At 63.6% G+C, this 22,345-nt stretch overlaps 2 protein-coding genes across 8 annotated transcripts; one reads left to right on the top strand and one right to left on the bottom strand.

Moving 5' to 3' along the window:
- Positions 1-80: 80 nt before the first annotated feature.
- On the top strand, positions 81-10,814 carry MCRIP1 (MAPK regulated corepressor interacting protein 1). Of its 3 annotated transcripts, none has more exons than XM_027567937.2 (5): positions 81-147; positions 6,585-6,640; positions 6,736-6,854; positions 7,512-7,613; positions 7,794-10,814. In XM_027567937.2, exons 2-5 carry the CDS (start codon positions 6,633-6,635, stop codon positions 7,856-7,858), a joined length of 294 nt encoding a protein of 97 aa, XP_027423738.1. In that variant the 5' UTR covers positions 81-147; positions 6,585-6,632; the 3' UTR covers positions 7,859-10,814. The 3 variants fall into 3 exon arrangements, with proteins under 3 accessions (XP_027423738.1, XP_027423737.1, XP_027423740.1); XM_027567936.2 differs by lacking the exon at positions 81-147 and adding an exon at positions 2,479-2,666; XM_027567939.2 differs by lacking the exon at positions 81-147 and adding an exon at positions 6,150-6,234.
- A 2,392-nt stretch (positions 10,815-13,206) lies between these two features.
- Positions 13,207-20,303, bottom strand: GCGR (glucagon receptor). 5 transcript variants are annotated; one of them, XM_027624590.2, is made up of 14 exons: positions 20,199-20,303; positions 17,092-17,257; positions 16,910-17,012; positions 16,325-16,416; positions 16,121-16,237; positions 15,924-16,030; positions 15,687-15,843; positions 15,439-15,598; positions 15,308-15,368; positions 14,950-15,019; positions 14,566-14,654; positions 14,304-14,442; positions 14,185-14,226; positions 13,210-13,845 (listed from the first exon to the last, which is right to left on the bottom strand). In XM_027624590.2, exons 2-14 carry the CDS (start codon positions 17,146-17,148, stop codon positions 13,615-13,617), a joined length of 1,425 nt encoding a protein of 474 aa, XP_027480391.2. In that variant the 5' UTR covers positions 17,149-17,257; positions 20,199-20,303; the 3' UTR covers positions 13,210-13,614. The 5 variants fall into 5 exon arrangements, with proteins under 5 accessions (XP_027480392.2, XP_027480391.2, XP_027480393.2 ...); XM_027624589.2 differs by having other exon boundaries at positions 13,211-13,845; positions 16,121-16,242; positions 16,325-16,432; XM_027624592.2 differs by lacking the exon at positions 16,121-16,237.
- Positions 20,304-22,345: the final 2,042 nt, after the last annotated feature.

The raw sequence follows: 22,345 nt of genomic DNA, 5'->3' as shown, positions 1-22,345 counted from the left end.
GCCCCGCCCCCCGAGACCCCGCCCCCGCCGGCATGCGCGCGCCGGCCGTCACGTGGTCCTCACGCTCCCCGCGCCTGCGCCCGCTGCGGTGACGTCACTTCCGGCCGGGCCCCTGCTGGCGGCGGCGGCGGTGGCAGAGCGGGCGAGGTGAGGCGAGCGCGGGGGCGGGGGCGGGGGCGGGGGCGAGGGCGGGGGCGGGGCGGGCGCGGCCGGGATCCGCCCTGGCGCGGCGGCTGGCGAGGGGAGGGCCCGGGCGGGGTCGCGGAGGGCCGGGGGCGTGCGACCCGCTCGGTCCGCCGCGCCCGAGCCCCTGGGCCTGCTGCGGGGCGCGCATCCCGCCGCGGAGGGTGCGGCGAGGAGGGGGCGTGGGGACGTGGCGGGGCCGGTCCGCGCCGGGCCTGGGGACCGGGCGCCCCATGTCCCCCGGGGCGTTGGGCTGGGAAGGAGCAACCAGGGGCCCGCCCTTTGCAGTCTCTGAAGCAGCCGCCGCGGAGGTGGACAAATGTCCTGCGTTCCCCGTTTTCCAAAGGGAACGTTCCTGGGGCTGCTTCTTGGCTCTTGGAATGCAGCTGGCCAGGCCCCCCCCCCCCGCAGTTTTTCCTTCTTTCCGTTATCCAGCCTTTCCCACAGTCCCCGGCCCCGCAGGCCAGGTGGTGCGGGGCTAGGTGCAGGGTGGAAAGGGGGTAAGATGGGCCCGGCCCTCAGGGAGCTAGCTCACTGGGCTGCAGGACCTGATTCCGCCCACGGGCGCTGCCACCGTTGGTGGTGGACAGAGTGCCACCAAGGCGTGCAGGGCCGACGGGGTGGAAGCCGCGCGCGCGCGTGTGTGTGTGTGTGTGTGTGTGTTCTGTTTCTAATTACAAAAGCAACCTGGGTTGTGACAAAGTTCAGGGGGTATGGAGGGGTGCACGTCCTGTCCTCGGGCCAGCCCCAGGTCGGCTTTCAAGAACAGGTGGTCTTTTAGCTGAATCCCAAGGATGAGCAAGACCCTACTGGGCGGAGCGGACACCTTGAGCAAGGGCCCCTGAGTGGGCAGTGGGGAGCGGCGAATGAGTTCTGGGTAGGGAGCTTTTAGAGAGGGGTGGGGGTGGGGAGGAAAAGTACAGGAGCCCTGTCTGGCAGGACATAAGCTTGAATCGGGGTGAGCTGAGGGGATGGTGAGCTTTCTGGGCCCGGTGGTGGCGGTTGCGCGCGCTCAGGGCTGTTGCTTGGAATGGGAGCTGCTGCCGTCAGCCAGGAAGGAGGGAGAGGGTGCAGGGCTTAGAGGTTTTGCCCCGGGGGTCTTCAGGGGAATGCCCCTGTTGGGTATCCAGTACTGCAGTATTCTGGCACCTGCTTGGATAGTAGATTATTTTCTAGAAGTCTTAATGGCTGAAACTGTTGAGTACCACAAAGACACAGAGTATCATGGGAAAGTGGAATCTAAGAAAACATGAGTATCAGAGATTCCAAAGGAATGCAGAATGACCACCATTTGCATCATTGATTCTAACTCCAGAATACTCATTGTCACTTTTCTGAACAAGAGTGTCCTTTCCTCTCCTGTTCTTAGGCATATGGCTGTGTGTTGGGAAAGAGTCTGAGACTGGGGGATTGACGGCTGGGCTTCAGGTCCTCCCATGCCCTGCCTCCCCCCGGGAGGTCTCGGAAAGTCCTCGGTTCCCGTGCAAGAGCAAGGTTCAAACCTTATCCATCCCGAGAGACTCCCTCCTTGTCTTAGCAGAACCACATTGATGTCAGGGCTGTCCAGGGACCTGCCAAAGGGTGCCAGCAAGGGCATCGGTAGGCTCTGGGGTGCTCAGGTCAGCTGAGCTGTCTGGGCCTGGCCCTGCCTGCTGTGGCCCTGGAGGCCCAGATCCTGGGAGTCACTGGGGCTTCAGACCCTCCTTTGCTGGATGGCAACTGCTTGCTGGTGGCACTGCTGCCTTTTCACACGTCCTGGACATTCCTGGGCCTCCACCTCCATGTGAATGGGCTGCCTGTGCATTTGGGGTGCCCAGCACTGTCCTAGACTGTGCTTCTCCCAGAAGTGCCCAGTGAGCGTCCTTGGGGGGCACCTTTGGCTTAGGTGAGTACTCTGAGGCCCAGAGAGGGAAGGAATTTCCCTGGGGGCAGCAGAGCAAGGATGGATGACCTCCAGCCACAGAATGGTTCTGGACCCTGCCGTGTGCCTAGCACGTAGCCACCAGCTGCTGTGAGCTCGATAGCCGTGGACAAGGGTCAAGCCCTGCAGAGTGCACAGCACGAGGGCAGCAAGTGGTTCTCTGTGGTGACAGCAGCTGGCAGAGGTGGTTCTGATTCAGAGTGTTTGGGGGTGGGCTGCGGCCCAGCAGTCAGACACACCTGAAGGGATAGATTGGGCCAGACTGAGGGCTTGGTTGCATTAGAGGGTCCAGGGTGTGCAGAGCGGGGGAATTACTTGGGGAGGGGTGTCAGGACTGGGGTAGGGGGATGGTGGTCGGACAGGGGGTGGCTGGAAATGGGAAGAGGTAGCTGGAGAGCACATTGGAGGCTCTGGGAAGGATGGCCCTGGGCTTGCCGACGGTGGGATCGTGGGCTGAGGGGAGACCGTCATTGCGTCATTAGACCTGAGGCACCAGTGACTGAGCTGCCCTTCACATCATGGTCACCAAGACTGGAAGGATGTTGCAAACATCAGCATGCTGGTAATTGCCAGATGCGAACCTATTACTTTTTTTTTCTTTTTAAGATTTTATTTATTTATTTGACAGAGAGAGACCCAGCGAGAGAGGGAACACAGGTAGGGGGAGCAGCAGAGGGAGAAGCAGGCTTCCCGTCGGGCAGGGAGCCCGATGCGGGGCTCGATCCCAGGATCCCGGGATCATGACCTGAGCCGAAGGCGGACGCCCAACGACTGAGCCACCCAGGCGCCCCAGAGCTGAGGAAATAATTGTGCCTCTAGTCCTTGTGAACAGAAGAGGGAAAGCAAATGAGAGAAAGGAGGGAGGTGGTTTAGGAAGTGGGGAAGGCCAAGTACTCTTTGACTGGGGCCTCCTGCCTGCCCTCCCCTAGGCTGCTGCCCCTGCCCCTCGTCTGTGCACCAGGTCGCCGTCCTGCTGGAACTGGAGGCTCCGTGGTCCTCCATGGCTCGGCCTGTCTTGCTAGGTGTCCTTGGCACTCCTCCAGGCCCATGCCACTCTCCCCAGCACTCTGGTCCCCTGGCCCCTCCGCACCTGCCTCTGTCGTGGCCCTGCTCAGCACTTTCCCCCGGCAGTAAACATGCTCAGATGTGCCTCTGCTTCGGCAGACGTGCCCCGTGGTCAGCCCGGCCTCATGCCTCCCTCCACAGCTGCTCCTCCCAGACAGGCAGAGCTTGGCTGACTGCCCCCTTCCTCCCCTTACTCCACCGAGACCCTTCCTGCCGAGGTCAGTGGAAGTTTTGTCACGTTGGTCCAGTGGCCGCTCAGGTCCCCTTAGATTTCTCCCGTTGGAGCCTCTGTGGTTGGTTTTCTGCTGGGGCTTGCTCCCAGTGCACCTGTGCCCCCAACTTCCATCCTCTGTCCTTTCGGGTCCGCTCCTTTTGCTCAGCCTCGGTGCTGTGATTCGCCTGTTCTTGCCGTGGCTCGTGCTGCCAGCTGCGTTGTCTTCGGTGGCAGGAGCGGGCTCGACATACACCCCCTTCTTTAGCGGCTCTTCCTTTGGGGGCTCCTCTGGCCACTCCCGCTCCCCTCCCAGCGGCTGCATGGCCCTTGTCTCGGGCACGTACCCGGGACTGGGATGGCTGTCACTGTCGGGGGGTGCGTATGGATTGCTTTTTTTTTTTTTTTTTAAAGATTTTATTTATTCATTTGAGACAAAGAGATACAGAGAGAGAGAGAGAGAGAGCACGAGCAGGGAGAGAGGCAGAGGGAGAGGGAGAAGCAGGCTCCCAACTGAGCCAGGAGCCTGATGTGGGGCTCGATCCCAGGACCCCGGGATCATGACCTGGGCCGAAGGCAGACGCTTAACCATCTGAGCCACCCAGGTGCCCCTGGATTGCTTTTTTTAATGGAAACTTTTTTTGGCCTCAGGATTTTGGAGTCCCAATCACCATAGGAGGTGAGGAGGGTGAGTGAGTGGCAGGTCACTGTCCCTTCTGTCAAGCAACAGGCCTCTGGCCTCTCAGGAGGCTTCTTCAGGAGAAGTTCCTGGTGCCGCCGAGTCCTGCCAGGTGGTGGGGTCTCGTGGGGGTGGGGCCGGCACAAGATGTTGGAGATAAAGGCCCAGGGGAGCGAGGCTGAGCGGACCGTTTTCTCCAGTCTGGGAAGACAGGTTGGTAGGACACAGGCCATAGCAGTCGGCCTGGTGCGGTATGATCTTCTGCTGGGAAAGGAGGCAGAAGGTGGCTCCTTTTCAAAATGTCATTTTATTTGTTCTTCAGGCCCCCAGGCTGTGAAAAGCTGCTGAATGTGTGATGTGAAGTCGCTTCCCTGTCCAGTTTGTCCAGGGTACCAGAAACCTTAACTGAAGTAGGATGTCCATACGGGAGGGCCTTTGTTGACACATGCACAGGCCTGGGACAGGGACTTCATCATGCTGCTGGTTTAGGCAGGAAGCCCCGTGGGCAGCGGGTCTGGGTCCTCCGTGTGGGGACCGAGTGCTCTCTGGGTCCGGGGCTTAGGTCACAGGCACGGCTCCTGCAGGCTGGCTACTCTGGGGCCAGCCCAGGTTAGGCCTTGGGTCTGCAGAGACAGAGAGGAGAAGGTGAGGCGTCCATGTGTGTGCAGGCAGGGTGACGGGAGCCGAGAAGGGGTGAACACCTGAGTCAGCCAGAGAGGTTGAGCGGGGGACCCTAAGACGAGGCCACGTGCCCACAAAGGCCGGGTGATGCCCGGAGGCTGCCCTGAGGGGAGAGGCCCGCAGCAGGGCGGGTGAGGTGGGGAGGGCAGGTGCCCTGCAGCAGGGGCCTCTGGATTGAGGAAGACAAACTGCAGGAGGACTAAGAGCACCTGGGCAGGAGGAGAGGCAGGCCTGGCTGAGGGCAGGCGAGGGCTGGCCGGTCCTCCTGGTTCCTCCAGCCTGTCACGTGTCACGTAACTGGAGCTTTCTACCTTGCCCCACTGCTGACAGCCCTTTGAGTTTCCCAGGGTGTCCTTAGGCCTTTCCCCTGCCTGAGTGTTCGGGGGGCTGACGTCTGGGAAAGAGGACCATGGGCAGTGAGACCCCTGAGTCCAAGGAAAGAGAAGTCCCTTTGTGAGGGGCTGGGCTTCTGCAGGGTGGGGTGGGGTGAGACATGGGCTGCTGTGTGTCTTCCAGGAAGCTGGTTTTATGCTCTTCTGTGCTTCTCGTCTTGCTGCCTGGGCTTGTGTTTACCTGTGCAGGTGTTCAAAGGCTGGATCCCTGATGACATGACTGAATAAACCAGAGAGCAAGGACCCACAGCAGCCCACCCTTCTGGCCCTCTGGGAAGGGCTGCACCTTCATGCTCTGGGTTCCAGGAGGGAGGGGGAAAGAGACTCTTGTGCTCAAGACGTCCCTCCCACTCCCCCCAGTACCTGGGGTCATCTGTTCTGGGGCCAGGCCAGGCGTGGGATTGGCCCCATGTAGGCGGCTTCCTTACTCTGTGCTCTCTCGTTAGCCAGAGAGAGGGGACACCGTTCCCTAGCTAGTTTGAGACTGAGCCTAAAAATACCGACCCCCAGGACACCTGGGTGGCTCCGTTTTTATGCGTCTGCCTTCAACTCAGGTCATGATCCCAGAGTCCTGGGATCAAGCCCCACATCAAGCTCTCTGCTTAATGGGGAGCCTGCTTCTCCCTCTCCCTTTGCCTGCCACTCTTCCTGCTTCTGCTCTTTTTCTGACAAGTAAGTAAATAAATAAAATCTTAAAATGAAAAAAAAAATTCTGACCCCCCCCCCCCCCACAAGGGCTACAAAATCTGAGCTGACAGAGAGGCTGTAAACAGGCAGCACCCTGAGGTCTTGGTGCCTGGGTCAGGCCCAGGAGCTTCTTCCAGGCTCACACTTTTCGCTAGCCTCCTGCCCTGTTGGGTCCTAGCCAGGGCCCTGACTCGCTTGTGCCCTGGCCTCTGGGACCAGGAAGCTGGGCAGGTTCCCTGCACCCCCTGAGCCTCATGCTCTTTTGGGCTCCTGACCATGAAGCCCATCCCTGTTTTACAGATGGGAACCAGGCTCAGTGGAGACAGCACGCCAGGCCCTGCAGGCAGAAAGGGCAGAGTCAGCGTTCACTGGGGTCGCTGCAGCTCTCCCCTGCAGACCCAGACTTCCCTGAGAGGTGTTCATGACTCTGGAAAGGGAATCTGGGCATTGCTGCTGGCGCCATCCCAAGCCACCTGACTTGGGGGGAAGGGGCTCCCTGGGTGGCGGTGGTCCAGGGGCTGGGGGCTGCCTGGAACGAAGGTGCTCTGAGTTCAGGGGCAGGTTGCTGGCCCCCAGCCTCCATCTGGTTGACTGCCCGGATTGTGGCTGGGCCTCACCCCCGAGGGGATCCCGGGTAGGCAGTGAGCCCACAGCAGTTTGGCATCAGCCTGTGGGAGCAGGTGGGCCCCACACCCCTTCCCGCTCTGAAGCCCCCACGGAGAGGGTGACTCTGTCACACTCCCAGGGTCTGGGCTTCCCTTTTAGAGGCCGAGGGGACCCGCCAGTGGAGCGCAAGGACCAGACACTCCCGCAATGACCAGGTGGGTCTTGGGCGGTGGAGTGGCCTCCCCCGGGGGGCAGGGGGTGGGCCCCACTCTGTCCCCAGCCCTCCCTTACCTGCTGGGCCCCCTCCCAGTTCCCCCGTCTCCAGAGTCGTCTACAACGGCAAGAGGAACAGTAGCCCTCGCTCCCCCCCCAGCAGCAGTGAGATCTTCACCCCGGCCCATGAGGAGAATGTGCGCTTCATTTACGAAGGTACGTGGGGCACCCCCAGGCAAGACTGGGGCTCCGAGAAACTCCCCGGAGCCCCCTTCCTGCCGTTCCAGGGTATAGGCTCTCCCCCCACCTTTAGGGGCTGTGTCTGGTGAGGAGGCCCGGTTCTGGTCATGGGGGGCAGGCAGCTCCGAGGGGAGGAGGCATCGGAGCGGGTCAGGTTGACTCCAGGGCGGGGAACCGCTGTGGAAGACGGGACGGTGATGCGCTCCGGGAGGGCCCGGGCGTGTCGAGAGGTGGCGTGGCCGGTGGGCTGCGTGAGCACGCGTGCACCCTTGTCCGCGAGTGACACGTGTGCCCGGAGGTGGGAAGGGTGGGGCGCCTGAGCAGAGGATCGAGAGCTGATGGGTCCCGTGTGTTTCTGTGAGTGCAGCCCTGGTCGTCGTACAGACGAGGGCAGGCCTGCTGGGAGCCAAGTTGGGGGGGCAGAGAGCAGACATGGGGTGCTCTGAGGACAGCCTCAGGTCAGGAGCAGGCCGGGTGGGGGCTGAAAGCCGTGAAGGAGGGGGCTGGGGCCAGGGGGAGGGGCTACCGGGACGCTCTGAGGGCTGGGGCGGGGTGAGGGCACTGACCCCTCGGACTCTGCCCGGCTACCCAGCCGTGCTGGGGGCTCTGAGGCCACCCCCTTGTTTTTCGCAGCCTGGCAGGGCGTGGAGCGAGATCTGCGGAGCCAGATGTCAGGCAGCGAGCGGGGCCTGGTGGAGGAGTATGTGGAGAAGGTCCCTAACCCCAGTCTGAAGTGTGAGTAGAGGAGATGACTTAGGAGGGAGGGGCTGGCCGGGGCTGGGGGGCGGGGGAGGGCTGGAAGGCAGTGTGGCAGATTGGATCAGGTCCCAGGGCTTCCTGGGGCAGGTGCGGGACGGGGGGCCCAGACCTTGCCTCTCCATCCGTGCCACCACTGACCGCTCTGTCCCCTGACAGCCTTCAAGCCCATCGACCTGAGTGATCTGAAGCGCCGGAACACGCCGGACGCCAAGAAGTCCTGAAGCGTGTGGTGTCCCTCCCCTGGCCTCTGGGAGACCCAGGCGCCGCCTGATGTTGGTCTCCTGCGGGTTTGGCTCCTGGGAGGGGGAGGGGCTGTAAACCCCAGGACCAGGAGGGGCATGATTGATGGCCAGGGCCTGCCCTTCCTCCCCGAGCCCCCTCCTTTCTTCTCAGGGGGTCTCAAGCTGCCCTGTCACTGGGGGTAGGGGGGCCTGGGCCCTACCAGCCCCTGCTCCTCCCCCGGAGTTGCATCTCTGGAGCACCTGCTCTGCCTGCCCCCACCCCAGGGCCTTGACTGACTCCTTTCCACTTCCCACCACCTTCCATTGCCTCCCCCCCAGCCCCTGACCCCCCCCCAGCCACTTTCAAGGTCAGGAGGGAGACAAGGGAGCCTCTGCTGTCTCCCAGGCTGGTGGCACTGGGCTTGTCCGTGAGGTGGCCAGGAGGCAGGACGAGGGTGGCCCTTCTCATACCTGTTGTGTATCCCCCACCAAGCCTTGCTGCTTTTCTGGGCTGGACACCTTGGGGAGCATCTAATCCTTCACCCCGTTGTCCAGCCTGGCCCCTTCCTTCCCTGCATCAGCTTCGGGATGGCACCAGCTCTCCAGGCCTGGGATGCCACTGAGCACCCCCTCACAAAGGGTCTTGGGCAACCAGGCCTAGCCCCTTGCTCTCTGCGGCCCTGTGGCCACAGCAGTCCCCTCGGGCGGGGGCATGAGGCCGACCCTGGCCCTGTACCATGTGCTGGGATGGTCACCAGGGTCCTCTTTCCTTCCCGTGCCCTCTAAAACGCAAGTGTCTGTGACTGGAGCCCAAGGACCAGTGAATAAAGGCAGGTGGTGTTGGATTGGCCCCTTGGTCTTTCAGGCCTCTGTCCCGGCAGCCTACACGGGGCTGAAGATCCAAGGTCAGACCCTTGAACCCAGAAATTCCGTCAGATCCCTGGGTTCCTGGAGCGGGGCTCAGGCCTTGGGGTGGGGGGTGCAGTGGGAGGTGGAGTTGGGGGTTTCTGGAGGAGAGAGGCTGAGGTGGCTCTCCTTTAGGGGACCATTGCCTTAGGGGTGGGGGCCCTGGAGGCAGTAGCCTCCCTCTGCAGCCCTGGACCTACACACTGAACCGGGGGGGGGGGGGGTCGTGGCTTCTCCGCCGTTCAGATGAAGGGGTGGCCGCTGGGCCCTGGGGGAGACCCGAGTGCACTTGACCTTCAAACCTGGAAAGCCCTGGTAGGCCAGGCCCAGAGACGCCAAACTGGAATTTATTTTGGGAACATCCTTTCCTGGAAGAGTATTCTGGGGCTTACAGGTGACTTCAGGAGGCATCTTCCTCTGGGGGGTGCTCCCCAGGAACAGGGCACGGGAAGGACAGGTCAGGTAATAAGCAGCCGCCTTGGCTCGCTGCCAGTGGGTGCCGGTGATGGCAAGGCCCTGAGCCAAGTCTCTAATCACGTGGCCTTATTTGCTCCCCGGGGACCTGCGGCGTGTTTTGCCGAGGCGTTTGAATGCCCCCAGCTACCCTCCCTCTCCCCCTGCACTAGCGGTGACACCCGTGGACCTGTCCACCCAGCCACCGCTGTGGGTGGACCACAGGAGATCCCTCAAAGGCTTTTCACTCAGTGTCCCGCCAGCTTAGCTTTTGTGTGAAATGGAGGCCCTTGGCTTGTGGTCTTTCTGGTCTTTCTGCCGAGACCACCTGGGGGGGTGGGAATGTGGTGAAGAGGCCACCTGCTAGGAGGGAGGGTGGAGCTCAGATGGCACTGGAGGTGGAGGCTCTGGGAGCAGGAAATGAGCGGGGCTGGGGGTGGATGGAGCCATGCTGGCTGGGCAGGGAGCCGTCCCTTCCCTAATTTGGGGTCCATGTGTCCCATTTGGAGATTTTGCCTAGTGGGTGAGGACTCTGAGCGGTCATAAAGGGGGTCTCAGGGGCCAGGGGGAGGGGGCAGAAATGGGACTGGGGGATGCTAGCTAGTAGGGGGGTCCTTCCCGTTGCTCTGGCCCAGCTCTCAGATGGGCGTGGGCCCTCTGGTCTGAGCCCCAGCTGTGCTGCCTGCCCCTCCCCATCCGAGGCCCTGGGGATCTTCCTACAAGTGGCTGGAGACCCCTTACCTCTGCTACAGTGAGGGCAGTGAGCATCTTGATGGAACAGGGATGCTTCCATTACTCCATCACATTGTAGTCTGCACATGTGCACATCCCTAGTTCATTCAGTGTCGGTAACTCCGTGGGGCAAGTTTTATTACCCTACCTTTACCTCTTTTCGGAGGCTGGCCTTATTCAAATTTTAGGCTTTTAGTTTTATCAAAATTTTGATTTAGTAAATACCACGCACTCTGAGCATGTTTATGTGTATTGAGCATGAACAGTAATCTCCAAACATTTAATACCCGGCCCGTGTTCCCCTTAACATCTGATTATACGCTATGTGGGTTATGGACTCAGGATGGGAAGGCAGAGTGTATCTGCTGCACCTGTCTGACCTGTCCCTTAAGTCTTACTTCCCCTCCCCCCATTTATGTATTGAAGACCCCTTGGGTGCTTCAAGATGGAGTTTCCTGCATTCTGGATTTGGCTGGTCACTTCCTTCTGTTAGCAGGCTCCTCTGTCCCCTGCATTTCGTTAGCTGAAGTGAGATACGGAGGCTGGATGGGATGTAAAATGATTGCTCTGGTTACTAGTTTGGGAACAGGCTGTAGGCAGATGCAGCGTAGAAAGCAGACCTATGGGGCTACCTCAGTGAACTCTAGGAAGCTCAGTGGGGGGCATGTAAGGAGCTCTATGTGGACGTGTGGAATTGGAGGGGTTGCACGGGAAGATGAGTCTAAAGCGTGGATTTGGGAGGGCCACAGGGGCCGGAGATAAGACTGGGAAGTCACCTAAGATATTGATAGTTTTCACCTACCGATAAGGGAGGAGGGGGGCCTGATCCCTGGGCGCTGCAGTCAAGGAGGGGAGGAGGTAGCAGGAAAAAAGGGGCTGAGCAGTGGAAAGTGAGGTCAGAGAAAAAGCAAGCAGGGGGCTGGGGGGAGGGGGACCTGGGGCTGAGGGCTGCCAAGGTGTCCAGGAAGAGGTGGAGGTCAGAGTGGACCACCTCGGTGGTCGTCTCCTAGCCCCACCTACAGACAACTGTTTTCAACTGTATTTCTATTTCTTAGCGTACACACACTGTTCCTTCTTGATTTTTCTATTTCATTCTGCTCTTCCCCACTGCCACCCCTCATCCACCACCCTCCCTGGACAGGTCTTTCCTCTGACTTTGGTTATGTCATTGTTGAGTATTTACACTGTGATGTCTATATTTGTATTTAGAGTTGAACCATGTGGTAAATTGTGATTGTTTTTTTCTGCCCAGTTTTTTGTTTTCCTCGAAGTTACTAATGGCCTTTTTTCATTTGCTTAGTTTTCTATGTATTAATACTAATTAAGTCTTGAACGCTCCACCAGGTCATCTCAATTTCGCCTCGGTGTGTTTAGTCACTTTGGTCCCCTTGAGGGTGTCTCTCCTGTAACTTTCTGCCCGAGCTCCCCTCCCCCCAGTGATGCACTCTGCCTGGCACGCAGCGGCCATCTGGGGGATGACCTCGCCTCTCTCCTCGGCTCGGTCCTTGTTTACTGTAGTCCAGGTTTTCCTCTTTCTTTTTCTTCACACTCATTTTAGTAGCACGTATGTTCACACGCCCGCATGTGCACACATGCAGGGCAGTACTCGTATTTGGGGGGGAGGGCCTGAGGTCAAGGACGCAGTGGAGATGGGGAAGAGGCAGAGGGCTGGAGTGTTCGGTCTCCTGGACAGAGGATGTGTGGGTGCTGGGCTGTGAGAAAGTGGGTTCCCCCCCCTAGCTCCTCTCCTCCCCACCTGCAGGGCTGCCTGCTCCGTCAGTGTTTTTTGGCTGGGCAAGTCCAGCCCTTGCCAGGCCTCTGCTTCCACCCTCAGCTCTGCCGGTGTGCTCCAGTTCCCTTGGGGCCGGGGACAGGGGTGAAGGGGAAGGGCAGAGGGAGTCAGGATAGGGAGGGCTGTCAGGAGGCCACTAGGTGAGCGGCACTCCCCCCAAGGCAGTCACCAACCCTGAGCTCAGCTGGCGTGAAGGAGAACTCTCCCTGCACTCACTTGTGCCCCACATAGGCTTCCAGGCCTCAGGGGCTGGCGGGGCTGCCCTGTGGGCTGGGGCTTGGAGGGCCTGGAGAAGAGGGAGCCTGAAGCCTCAAGGTCGGGGCCTCAGCCTTCCCCCTGCGTGGCCGGTACTGCCTCCCTGCTCTGCAGACTCTGTCCATCCCAGTCACGCTGGCCACCCGCCTGGGCCGCAAGAGAGCTCCGTCCCCCGTAACTAGCCGCCCCCTTCTCCCGTCCCTCCTTGCCACGTCTGGGCCTGCGGCGGGTGTGGGCCGCGCAGGGTGAAGACCGCCTCAGGAGGGCCCTGGTGCCTGACGGGTGAGTAATTTTATTTACCTTTCCTGAGAGGCCTTCTGTCCTCTCATTTTCTCCAATTAGCCTGGCTCTGCCTGAGCAACTCCAGCCCACGTGGCCTGTGGCGGCTGTGGGCACCCCACACCCCAGAGCTCCGTGGTCACCTCCTGCCGGCTCCCTGAAGCAGGGATACCTGGCAGGCCACTGTAGCTTGTGCTCTCTGTTCCGGCTCCTTCGTCCTCTGACGGCGTCCTCCCCCCGCCCATGCACACCCCGACAGGCCCGACAGCGCCAGTCCCCACGCCGGTCCTGCTCCTGCGCTTAGCTCCAGCCTCTGCGTCAGACGTGCTCTCCCCGAGATGGCAGCTCGGGCTTCAGGGTGCATCCCCAGACAGTTGGGTTCCCCACCCCAGGGCACTGCCCGGTTCTTCCTCTAGGGGACCCTCTCTTTCCTGCTGAGCACCGGCCCTCGCTGCCCGCCACGCAGGGTGCCCACCGCTGCACACCAGTGTCCTGCCACACGCTGCAGTGGGGTGTCGTGGGTCGGGCCGCTCTGCTAAGTGATCACGTCAGGACCACGCAGAGTCTTGGGAAAACTGCTGCCGTCGCTCAGGTCATTTCAGTTTGGGGGTTGGTTTCTCCCCATTTTATCTGCTCCGCGGTCGGCAAGCCGTGGCTAGAGCCAGATCGGGTAGAGGCCGGGAGAAGACATCCAGTTCGGGGTCATCTGGCGATGCCCTCGCCGGGCCCGAGGCAGAGAGGTCGCGGTACTCTCGAGGGGCTGGTGGCTTCCCTCAGCCGCCACCCACCCCATTCGTGTGCCTGTGCTGCGGGTGGGGGCCAGAACCAATGGGGGGCCATCCACTCTGGCCCAGGGTATGTTGAACGCCCCCTAAACCAGCGTGGGTGGCCAGAAACTGCTCCAGCGGGGGCGGGAGGTGCACTGCCAGGCACGGCGCATGCTGTCCGACCCTCTGCGGGGCTCTGGCCCCGATTCATCTGTAAAGTGGGGGCTCCCAGCGGGAGCAGCGCTGGGCCCAGCCTGTGCCTCTCCTTCAGCTCAGCTCTCCAGGGTGTGCAAGGCAGGCACTGCTCAAACTCTTTATTGTCGGAGAATACACCTGTCCTTAACCGGGGGCCCGCCACATGCGTTCGCCGAACAGCTGCTCGCCGCACCCCGTCCGGAGTAGCACAGAGCCGCCGTCCCCCAGACCTCCGCACCGTGTGGACAGGTGGACGGGGAAGCCCCCGTGGTGCCCCTCCAGCCTCCGTCGGGCATCAGGTTCTGGGTTGTCCAGCAGCACCCTCTCTCAGTACCTTTGTCCAGCCCCAGCCGGGGCTCCCAGGGGCTCCCCGGGCTTTAGAAGGGGCTCTCGGCCAACGCGGGGAGGCTGCCGAGCAGGCTGGGGTCTGCAGAGGGGCCCCGGCCGGCCCCGTTGCTGCCGCCGCCGCCCCCGGACAGCAGCGGCTGCTCGCTGGGGGGGCCGCCGGGGGGCCGGGCTGAGGCCGCGGGCCTGCTGACGTGGCGCTGCTCCCGCAGCGAGGTACCCGCGCGCCAGCGATGCCAGCACCGCCGCAGCTCCGACTGCACCTGGGGCGGGGGCGGGGTGGGTTGGGCCAGTCCCAGGGTCCCCAGCCTCCCAGGCTCCAAGGACTACCAGGCGCCCTGGGTGTAGAGCAAGGCAGGCTCTAGCATGGAACACGGTGGGGGGGCTTCGGTGCCCGGGGTTCCCCCTTCACCGTGTGCTCCCTGAGGACCAGGCTCAGGCTGATCATCGCGGGGGGTGGGGGCAGCACCCAGCGTCATGGTGACCGCGGCCAGTTAATGCAGATGGACACGAAGGGCTCACCCCCCTGCCCGGGTGAGGCCAGGGAGCCTGTGCTCCCCTCCGACCCCAGCTGCACGCCTGGACCGGACCTCCCCACCTACCTCCTTATTGAGGAAACAGTAGAGAACAGCGACCAGCAGGCCCTGGAGAGTGGGGGCAGTCAGGGCAGCACCCAGGCCGGGGGTGGGGGGGCAAGTGGCTATAGGGGGCAGGGCGGCACCTGGAAGGAGCTGAGGAAGAGGTCAAAGAAGAGCTTGGCAGAGCGCAGGGTCCCCTGGGCATGCTCGTCCGTCACGAAGGCAAACACCACTTCATGGACTCCCAGCAGGGGGATGAGGGTCAGTGTGGACTTCGCCAGCCTGTGGGTGGAAGCCTGAGCTGCCAGGGCCTAGCCCTGCCCCCTGGGGCCCCGGTGTCCTGCCCTCCGCCCACCCGTCCTGGCCCCTGCAGGGTCTCTGGGTCTGTGCCCTGCCTGCACCCACCGGAACTTGTAGTCGGTGTAGCGCATCTGGCGGGCTTGCAGCTTGGCCATGAGGATGAGAAGGATGCGGATGAAGATGAAGAAGTTGATCTGTGTGTGGAGAGCACGGCTCAGGGCAACCCCCAGGTCCCCGCTTGACCCTCCTGGCTCCCACGGCCCCGTGGCTGCTGGGCACCCAGCCAGGGATGGGCAGCCGAGCCCGAGGCCCAGGGCACCGTCTAGTGTAGCGGCTGAGGGCCAGGGCCTCCCTCCTCGTCTGCCCAGGCAGGATGTCATCTGTCTCCTCAGGCCCCACGGGCCAACAAGGAAGGAGGGGACTGGCGGGCAGACCCCGCCAGCCTCTATACCCCTGTCTGCGGGGCCAGCGGGTGCCTTGTTTCCTCACCAGGATCGCCAGGAAGACAGGGAAGCGCAGGATCCACCAGAAACCCATGTTGTCATTGCTGGTCCAGCACCTGCGGGGCGGGGCCTGCTCACGTCCTGCCAGCCCCCAGCCCCTCCCACCCCCTGACATCCTGGAGATCTAATCAGTGCCTTGGGAAAGGAAGGCAGATGGTCATCGACGACCCCCACCCTGGGGCAGCCTTGCTTCCCCACCCACCACTACCTCTGGCTGGAGGGTGCCCCCCGCACCCGCCCCGTGCTGTCCGGCTGCTCCCCATACACCCAGCCCAGCACCTTGTGCCCAGGACGGGTGAGCCCCTGGCTGCCTCAAGTCCACCCTCTGGTCCGCTCATACTCACTGGATGTTCTCAAACAGACACTTGACCACGGCCCAGGGGATGACAAAGAGCATGGGGGCGCCTGCAGGGAGGGGGCAGCTGTGGTCCGGCGGCCCCAGCCAGCCTGCCCCCCACCGCGCCAGCCTACTCACCCCAGCCGATGCCCAAGTAGAGGGCGAGGAAGCTCCTCTCTGGGAAGGCGGCGAGGCCCAGCAGGCCGTGCAGGTACACGCCCTCCACCAGCAGCCAGCAGTAGTTGGCCACGACGCCGTACTGCATGAACACGGCGGCCACCCGGCAGCCGGCCACGGCCTGGCCGCAAGGGCAGCATGAGCTCAGGCCACACGGCCCCCTGCCGCCCTGGGGCCGGGGGGCCCGGAGGCCAGGTGTGGGTGCTCACCCCGTCACTCATCCAGACGCTCACGCTGAGGTCGTCACCGATCTTCTGGCTGTAGCGCGTCCTGAGCAGCGTGTCGATGACCAGCACGGAGCTGGCCTTGAGCACGAAGGACGCAAACAGGTTCACGTGGATGTAGTTCCGCGTGCAGTGCAGTTTGCTGCAGGGACGGGGAGTCAGGGCCTGCCCGCCGCGGGGGTGGGGTGGGGTGGGGGGCGTGCATTGGGTGGGTGGCCATACCTGAGGCCGAGCAGGATAGCGAGGGCCAGGAGCAGGGCCCCCAGGGACAGAGAGTACCCCACTGTGTACATCACCTGGAAGCTGCTGTACATCTTGGCCACCTCCTTCTACGAAGTGCGGTATAGCTGGTCAGGGCCGGGGTGCCACTGGCCCCGTCCCCCAACCCCCGGCTCCGGCTGCACCTGCCGCGGGCTGACCTGGACCTCGATCTCCTTCTCGTCCATCTGGCACTGAGAAGCGTCGCGCCACGCCTGCCCCCGGGGCCCGCGCACCCACTGCCCATCAGGCCCACACTTCTTGAAGACAAGGCGCTGCTGCACTGGAGGGCCGGGCTCCGGTCAGCACCCGACCCCTGGCCTGGGCCCCCTCAGCCACCCCCCACTTGCATCTTCTGTGCTTACCTTTGTGGTGCCAGGGCAAGTACCAGGGGCAGGACATGTTGGCCGTGGTGTTGGGAGGGGTGTCCGGCCAACAGGAGTACTTGTCGAAGGTTCTATTACAGACTAGCTCTGTGAGGCGGGGCAGGCGGGAGGCGCCCCTCAGCAGGGCTGGGCTGCTCCGACAAGCCCCTGGGCTTCATCCTCTGCTCCCCAGCATGCCGTCGCCCCCCAGATCTCCCTGGATCCCCACCAGCCGCTTACCCTTGCACACCTCACATCTCCAACGGGCCCCAGCCCCACCTGGGCTTGCCCCTCTTCCCAGGGCCCCCCCCTTGCAGTGCCTCCTTTTCTGGGGGCGGAAACCCCTATCTGTTGGCTTCCTTCCAGGGTCCAGCACAAACTCTGTGGCCCAAAGCCCCTCCTTCCCTCTGCCCAGCACAGGCCCCCTCCCTCGATCGGACATGGCTCTCGGCCTCCTGGCAGCTACTTCTATCCTCATCTCTTGCTGCACCCTAAGTGACCCTCAGAACTTGTACAGAAGGGGGTGCCCCTGTCCCTGCTTGAGCCCTCCTGGGGACGGTCCGTCTCCCTCCCCTGGGGGCTCACCAGTGGGGGGGGGCAGCAGGCTCAGGTTGTAGAGACACTGGTCCCCGTACAGCTTCCACTTCTCGAACAGGAAGTCCATCACCTGGGCAGAAGGGGCCCAAGGCTGGGGGGACAGATGAAGGGGCAGGTGGGGCAGAGCCGCGTCAGCAGCGGGCCGGATGGGGAGCGGGCATAGCGCTCACCTGGCAGGCTAGCAGCAGCAGCAGGAGCTGGGGACAGTGTGGCCGGGTGGGGGGCATGCCTCTGAGCGGCCACCCCCCACATCTGGCTGGGGCTACACAGCTGGGGCAGAGGGGTCCTTGTGGGCACGCACGCTCCTCTGGGGACTTCCGGTCAGAGCAGCAGGGTCTGTGGAGGGACCCCCCCCCAAGTGAGGAGGCCCCGCCGGGCTCAGCTGTGACCGCCCCTCTGAGCCTCGGGTCCTATTGAGGAAGTGGGAGCTGGGAGAGAAGACGCCAGAAGTGGTCTCTCTTCGCCAGTGATGGGGCTGGGGTCTGGCCCTGTGCTGGGAGGTGCCGCCCAGGGTCCTGGAGGCCTCGCGTCTCCCTGGGTGGAGCTGGGTTTCCCACGGCCCACGGCTCGCTTGCGCACACTCTCTCTCTGCTCTGACAGCCCCGGAGCCCCGCCCCTGCGTGCAGCTCTTACCATCCTGCCTGCTGGAGGAAGCAGCCTCCCTAGCGACCCACCTCCTCCCTTCGGCCCTTGCTGTCCCCCCCACCTGTTCTTAGCCCCTGGGAAAGGCAGCCTGCCAGGCTGGGGCGGGATGCCAGGGCCATCCATCACCGCAGCGTGGTTATCAAGGTGGCCCCAGGCCAGCTCCCAGCCTTGCCCAGGGGACCAGGAGTGCGGGCACATGCTCAGGATGGTCCCTGTCACACACAGGCCCCCTTCTGAGGACCGGAGTATCTAGGGGCACCCTCTGGGCCCCATGCAAGGCCCAGGCCTAGCTTCCTGGGTCCCCCAGGGCACGTCGCGCAGGGTGGCTGGCAGCACACTGCTTTGAGACGAGTGCAGGCTGCCAGGGGCCCAGGTGCGGGCCCCCTGCCCTGGTGGTGCTGGTGGGAGGGCTGCCTTGGGCCTGGCCCAGGTCTGAGTGGAGATTTGGGGCAGTAGAGCCCTATGAATTCTCCTTTCTTGCTTTCTCTGACTCCGACTGAATTCCATGGGGCTGCAGGGAGGGGCCCCTTAGGGCCTGGGTGTGAGCCCTCTAGGAGGGACTTGTGTGAGCCCTCCAGGCCTGTGGATGGGCCCTTCCCTGGGCCACCCTGGCAAGCGGTGAGCAAGGGATGGACGGGTGGACGGACGGACAACCAGTAGGCTGGAAGACAGTGAGGGGCCAGGGGTAAGGGGCGGGGCAGTACGCGGTGAAGGCAAGTGGAGGGTTTCAGCCTCCTCCCACCAGAGTCCAGCTGGGCCTTTGTGGGGCCAGCTCAACCTAGGGCTCCCCTGAGATTCACAACTCACCCCTAAGGGGACCCTGAGACACTACCACGCAGGGCGAGAGCTCAGTGATCCGGGGTGGGCACCCCGATCACAGCCTGTGGTGGGGTTCCTGACCCGGCCCTTGGTCATGGGTGCAGGCCAGGCCTGGTGGAGGCCTCACCCAAGAGTCACCGGCCCCGAGTCCCTGGGCCAGGTGAGCAATCACCCAGGCTGCGGGCTCAGGAGAGGAGCCCCAGGACGGAGGGCTCTTCCGGCAGAGAAGGTGTAGGCAGGTGGAGAATGAGGGGTGGCTCAGCTATCTCCAGCTCTGGGGTCACCCAAGGGGCTTTACCTCCCGATTCTGATCAGACAGCTCTGTCTGCGCCCCTGAGCTCGCTGCTTTCCACCTTGTTACCCTTGCCGGAGCCAGTGCGGTGGGGCGTGGCCCTGCGGGGACCAGGCTGCCCGCTGCCCCCTGGGTCCTGGACTATCCCGACACAAGTATCAGCTCCGGGTCGGGTATGTGGGCAGGGGTTCAAGTGGAGAGTCAGAGTCAGGGGTCTCCTGGAGGTTTCCGGGCTAGGAACCCGAGTGGTGTTCCCCAGCCCCCAGCTCATCTCCTGTCACCTCTTTCCCAGGACCCCCCCCCCCCCCCACCCCAACGCTATCCCCAGCTTCACCCGGCCCACCCCCCACCTGCTGGGCAGGCAGTTGCCGGGCCCCAAGCCTGGCAGAACACGCCACTCCCAGGCGCTCAGGGTCCCACCAGCGGCCCACCAATTTCCTGAATTGGGAACGGGAGAGCTGAGGGACTCCCAGACCTGGAGCTGGAGGAGCGGCCCCCGGAATGGGTGGATAGCCCATCAAACAGGCCAGGCTGCAATGGTTACCCCCTGCTTGCCCCAGGGTGGGGTTGAGGGTTCCCAGCCTCAGAAGGGTCTGAGCTGGGGTGGGGGTGGGGGGCTGTTTTTGTGAAACCAGAGCAAGTAGCAGGAAGGTCATGGCCCCGGGGCAGGGGCAGGGGCCAAAGGCTGTTGACAGAGCCTGGTTCCTGCTTCCTCCCCCCGTGGGGCGGGGCTGACCTGGAAGGCTGCCTGGGTGCGACTCCCCACCAACCCTCATGCCCCAGCACAGAAGGACTGAGAGACAGCCAGGGCCAGTCCTCAGAAGATGCGGGTGCCCAGACGTCAGGGGGTCAGTCGGTTCAGGGTGGGGACAGATAAGCCCGCGGCCCAGAAGTAGGAGTGAGGCCGCTGGAGAGGTGAGAGCGGGCAGGGCAGTGACCCACCCTCCCTGCGGATCCAAGTGACAAGTGTGGGCCCCGCAGAGGAGCAGACCAGAGCCACTCGCCCCCTCCCCGGGACACGCAGGTGGAAGGGATGCCGCTGGGGGAGTCCTGGGGAGCTGGGACCCTCCAAGGGGACAAGCAGGGCTGCCGAGGCCCCCACGTCTCTGGGGTGTCTCCGCAAGGCTGCACGAGCGCCCCTTGGGGAGGGGCCATCGGAGTGGGTGCGCAGCGAGGATCGCACAGCTGACCGGGGCAGCAAGACAGAGTGCCTGCCGCCAGCCGCCTTCCCCAGCGGGGGAAGGCCGGGGAAGCGAGACCCTGGCCTGCCCCACCGTGCCGGACCTGGTTGATCCTCCGAGCTGGAAAGGCTCATCTGGGGATTGGGAACGGAGGAGTCCGACGGGGCGGAGGAGGGCGACACCCCAGGCCCTGAGACCGCCCGGCCCACGACAGGGGGTCCCCGCCGGCCATTTCGGTGCTGCCTATTCCCCGGGCCCTGGCCGCGCCCGCCCGTCTGTCCCGACCGGCGGCCGGGTCGGCTCTGGGGACGTCCCCTCGGGGCCGGGCCCAGGTGCTCACCGTGTGCCGCTCGGGCCCCGGCTCCGGCCCCGGCTCCTCGCTGCCCTCCGCGCGCTCAGGTCGGCGCCGGCTCCGCGCCCGCGCCCGCGCCAGCCGCGCGCAAACTTTCCGGCGGTGACGCTGGGTGGCGGTGGCGGTGGCAGGGGCGGCGGAGGCGGAGGGGCGGAGGGGCGGAGGGGCGGAGGCTGGAGTGGCGGGGGGTGGGTAGGGGAGCCGCAGCCGAGGGTCCCCGCCCGCCCCTCTGCGCAGCACTCCCGGATGCGCCCCGGAGCCCCGGTCCCCACATTCCTGCCTGCAGATTCTGACCCCGCGGCCCTCAGCCCCGCAGACCCCCACCCCTCGAGCTCGCTATGCAGACCCCCCCTCGGGTCGACCCCCACCCCTCAGAACAGGCTGCAGACAGGATCACAACAGGTCCGCCGCTCCCCGCGGGGACAGGAGACGCAGGGTGGGGGGAATGTGGGGGGTGCGTGGCCAGGGGCGGGAGGTGAGGGCTGTGAATGGACGCCCCCTCCTCTAGCTCCCCCCCCACCGCCTGTGGGGATCCTCGCGGCTTCTTTCCCGGGTGCGAGCTGATTTCCTACAAGGACTGGCTCCCCACTTAGACCCACCGCGGCTCCTAGGTGACATTTCCTTTCCGCCGCAGAGCAGGCCGGACTGGGTGTGGGAGGGCAGAGCAGGTGGGGAAGGGGGCCCCCTGGGGTGTCCCTTTAACCCTGGGTGTCCGGGGCCCCCTCCAGCACCACTCACTCAACAGCCCCAGGGGTGGGACGCCTGTCCCCGGCCGGCTGCTGCTGCTCCTCCAAGGCTGCCCTGTTGCCAGGGGCTCGCGCAGCTCCTTCTACTCCTCCTTCCCAGACCTCTGCCCCACTCCCCCTCCCGAGGATGTCCTCTCCTCCCCTATTTCCCTCCCCGCAGATCTGAAGCCTGAATCCCAGCCCTTGCTCGGGGCCCAATGACTTCAGGGTCACCAAGCCCCGTGGACACTTTGGGGCCTCATCTTTCCTGGCCGTTCAGCATCCTGGGACCCTGACGGTCATGTCCTCCTCGAAAGCTATCCTGTGGCTGTGGCTCCCTGGGTGGCACTCCCCCTTCCTCCTCTTCGGCACTCCCCTCCGCTCTCCGCTCTCTCACGCAGCTCCTAGGGCCCCACCTGGAGCCCTGTCCCCTGGGCTGCTCTCTGCTCCCGGATGCACCTCCTCCACCCACTTGCCTCCCGACACCTGGCCCTTGGTTTCCTGCCCATCAGGAGGAGGGAAAACCCAGGAAGGTCTCCGTCCATCAGCAAACCTTGATTCTCCTTCCTGTGTTTCTCTGGAACCCGCCTGGGCCTCCTCTGGGCTCTCAACCCCTGTCCGGCCACCCACTGTCACCCAGGAGGCCCTCCCTGGCCCAGCAGGTCAGCTCCTTTGTAAGATGCTGTCCTTTGTCTTTGGAGCCCTTAACCCGACTCTACTTCTGTTTTAGGGGGACGTCAGTACCCATGGGCCTCCCTTTCCCCTGGCCCCCCCATTCCTGCAGCCCCTGGAGCAGAGCTCACGCTGGTCCCGCTGCCCTGGGAGAGATCCATAGACAGTTGGTCTTTAGCGCATCTCTGCCCAGCCTCCGTCTGAAGACTCATGGGGAAGGGCTCCCAGGGGTGTGTGTGTGTGTGTGTGTGTGTGTGTGTGTGTGTGTGCGCGCGCGCGTGTGTGTGCGTGTGTGCGTGTGTCCCCACACTTCCCCTCCGGACCCCTGTTGTTACCAGCCCACCTGAGACCCTGCCCCCAGAGTGAGCTTTCTGTTTTGGTTCTGGGAATGGGCAGAAGGCAAAGGTCAGAGGCAAAGGTCAGAAATTCTGGCTGTGCCTGCATAGGGGCTGCCCTGGCAGAGGGTGCAGGTGCTGGGGGAGGGGAGGCTTCCTAGCTTTGTGCCCAAAGACTCCCCTTCCCTCTGCCTCCGCCCTCCCCCACACCCTTCCTCCAGCTCTGCACCCCTTTCTGGGGTTGTGGCACCTGTGTGGGCTGGCATGGATCTGGGGGGCACCCCCTTCCATCCCCAGGGGAAACCATGCCCTGCAGCCTTGGGTCCCAGCCTAAAGAGATGAGTTAGAATAAATGCAGCGTGCACAGAGTGGGGTGGGGATGGGGGGCAACACCTGAACAGGT

The sequence above is a fragment of the Zalophus californianus genome, chromosome 16 (assembly GCF_009762305.2).
Source record: "Zalophus californianus isolate mZalCal1 chromosome 16, mZalCal1.pri.v2, whole genome shotgun sequence".
Taxonomy (NCBI): Eukaryota; Metazoa; Chordata; class Mammalia; order Carnivora; family Otariidae; genus Zalophus; species Zalophus californianus.
Note: the sequence above shows the minus strand (reverse complement) of the source record. Positions and strands in the feature narration are given on the sequence as shown.

Bases quoted from the DNA above. Each gene is read 5' to 3' on its own strand.
- GCGR (XM_027624589.2), bottom strand. From the start codon at position 17,148: ATGCCCCCCACCCGGCCACACTGTCCCCAGCTCCTGCTGCTGCTGCTA. The intron at 14,655-14,949 runs GTGAGGAAACAA...CTCCACACACAG, and splicing joins CTGTCTTCCTGGCGATCCTG to ATCAACTTCTTCATCTTCAT. The intron at 13,846-14,184 runs GTAGGTGGGGAG...CCCCCGCCCCAG, and splicing joins ACTGTTTCCTCAATAAGGAG to GTGCAGTCGGAGCTGCGGCG.
- MCRIP1 (XM_027567936.2), top strand. The intron at 6,641-6,735 runs GTGGGTCTTGGG...GCCCCCTCCCAG, and splicing joins GACACTCCCGCAATGACCAG to TTCCCCCGTCTCCAGAGTCG. The intron at 7,614-7,793 runs GTGAGTAGAGGA...GTCCCCTGACAG, and splicing joins CCCTAACCCCAGTCTGAAGT to CCTTCAAGCCCATCGACCTG.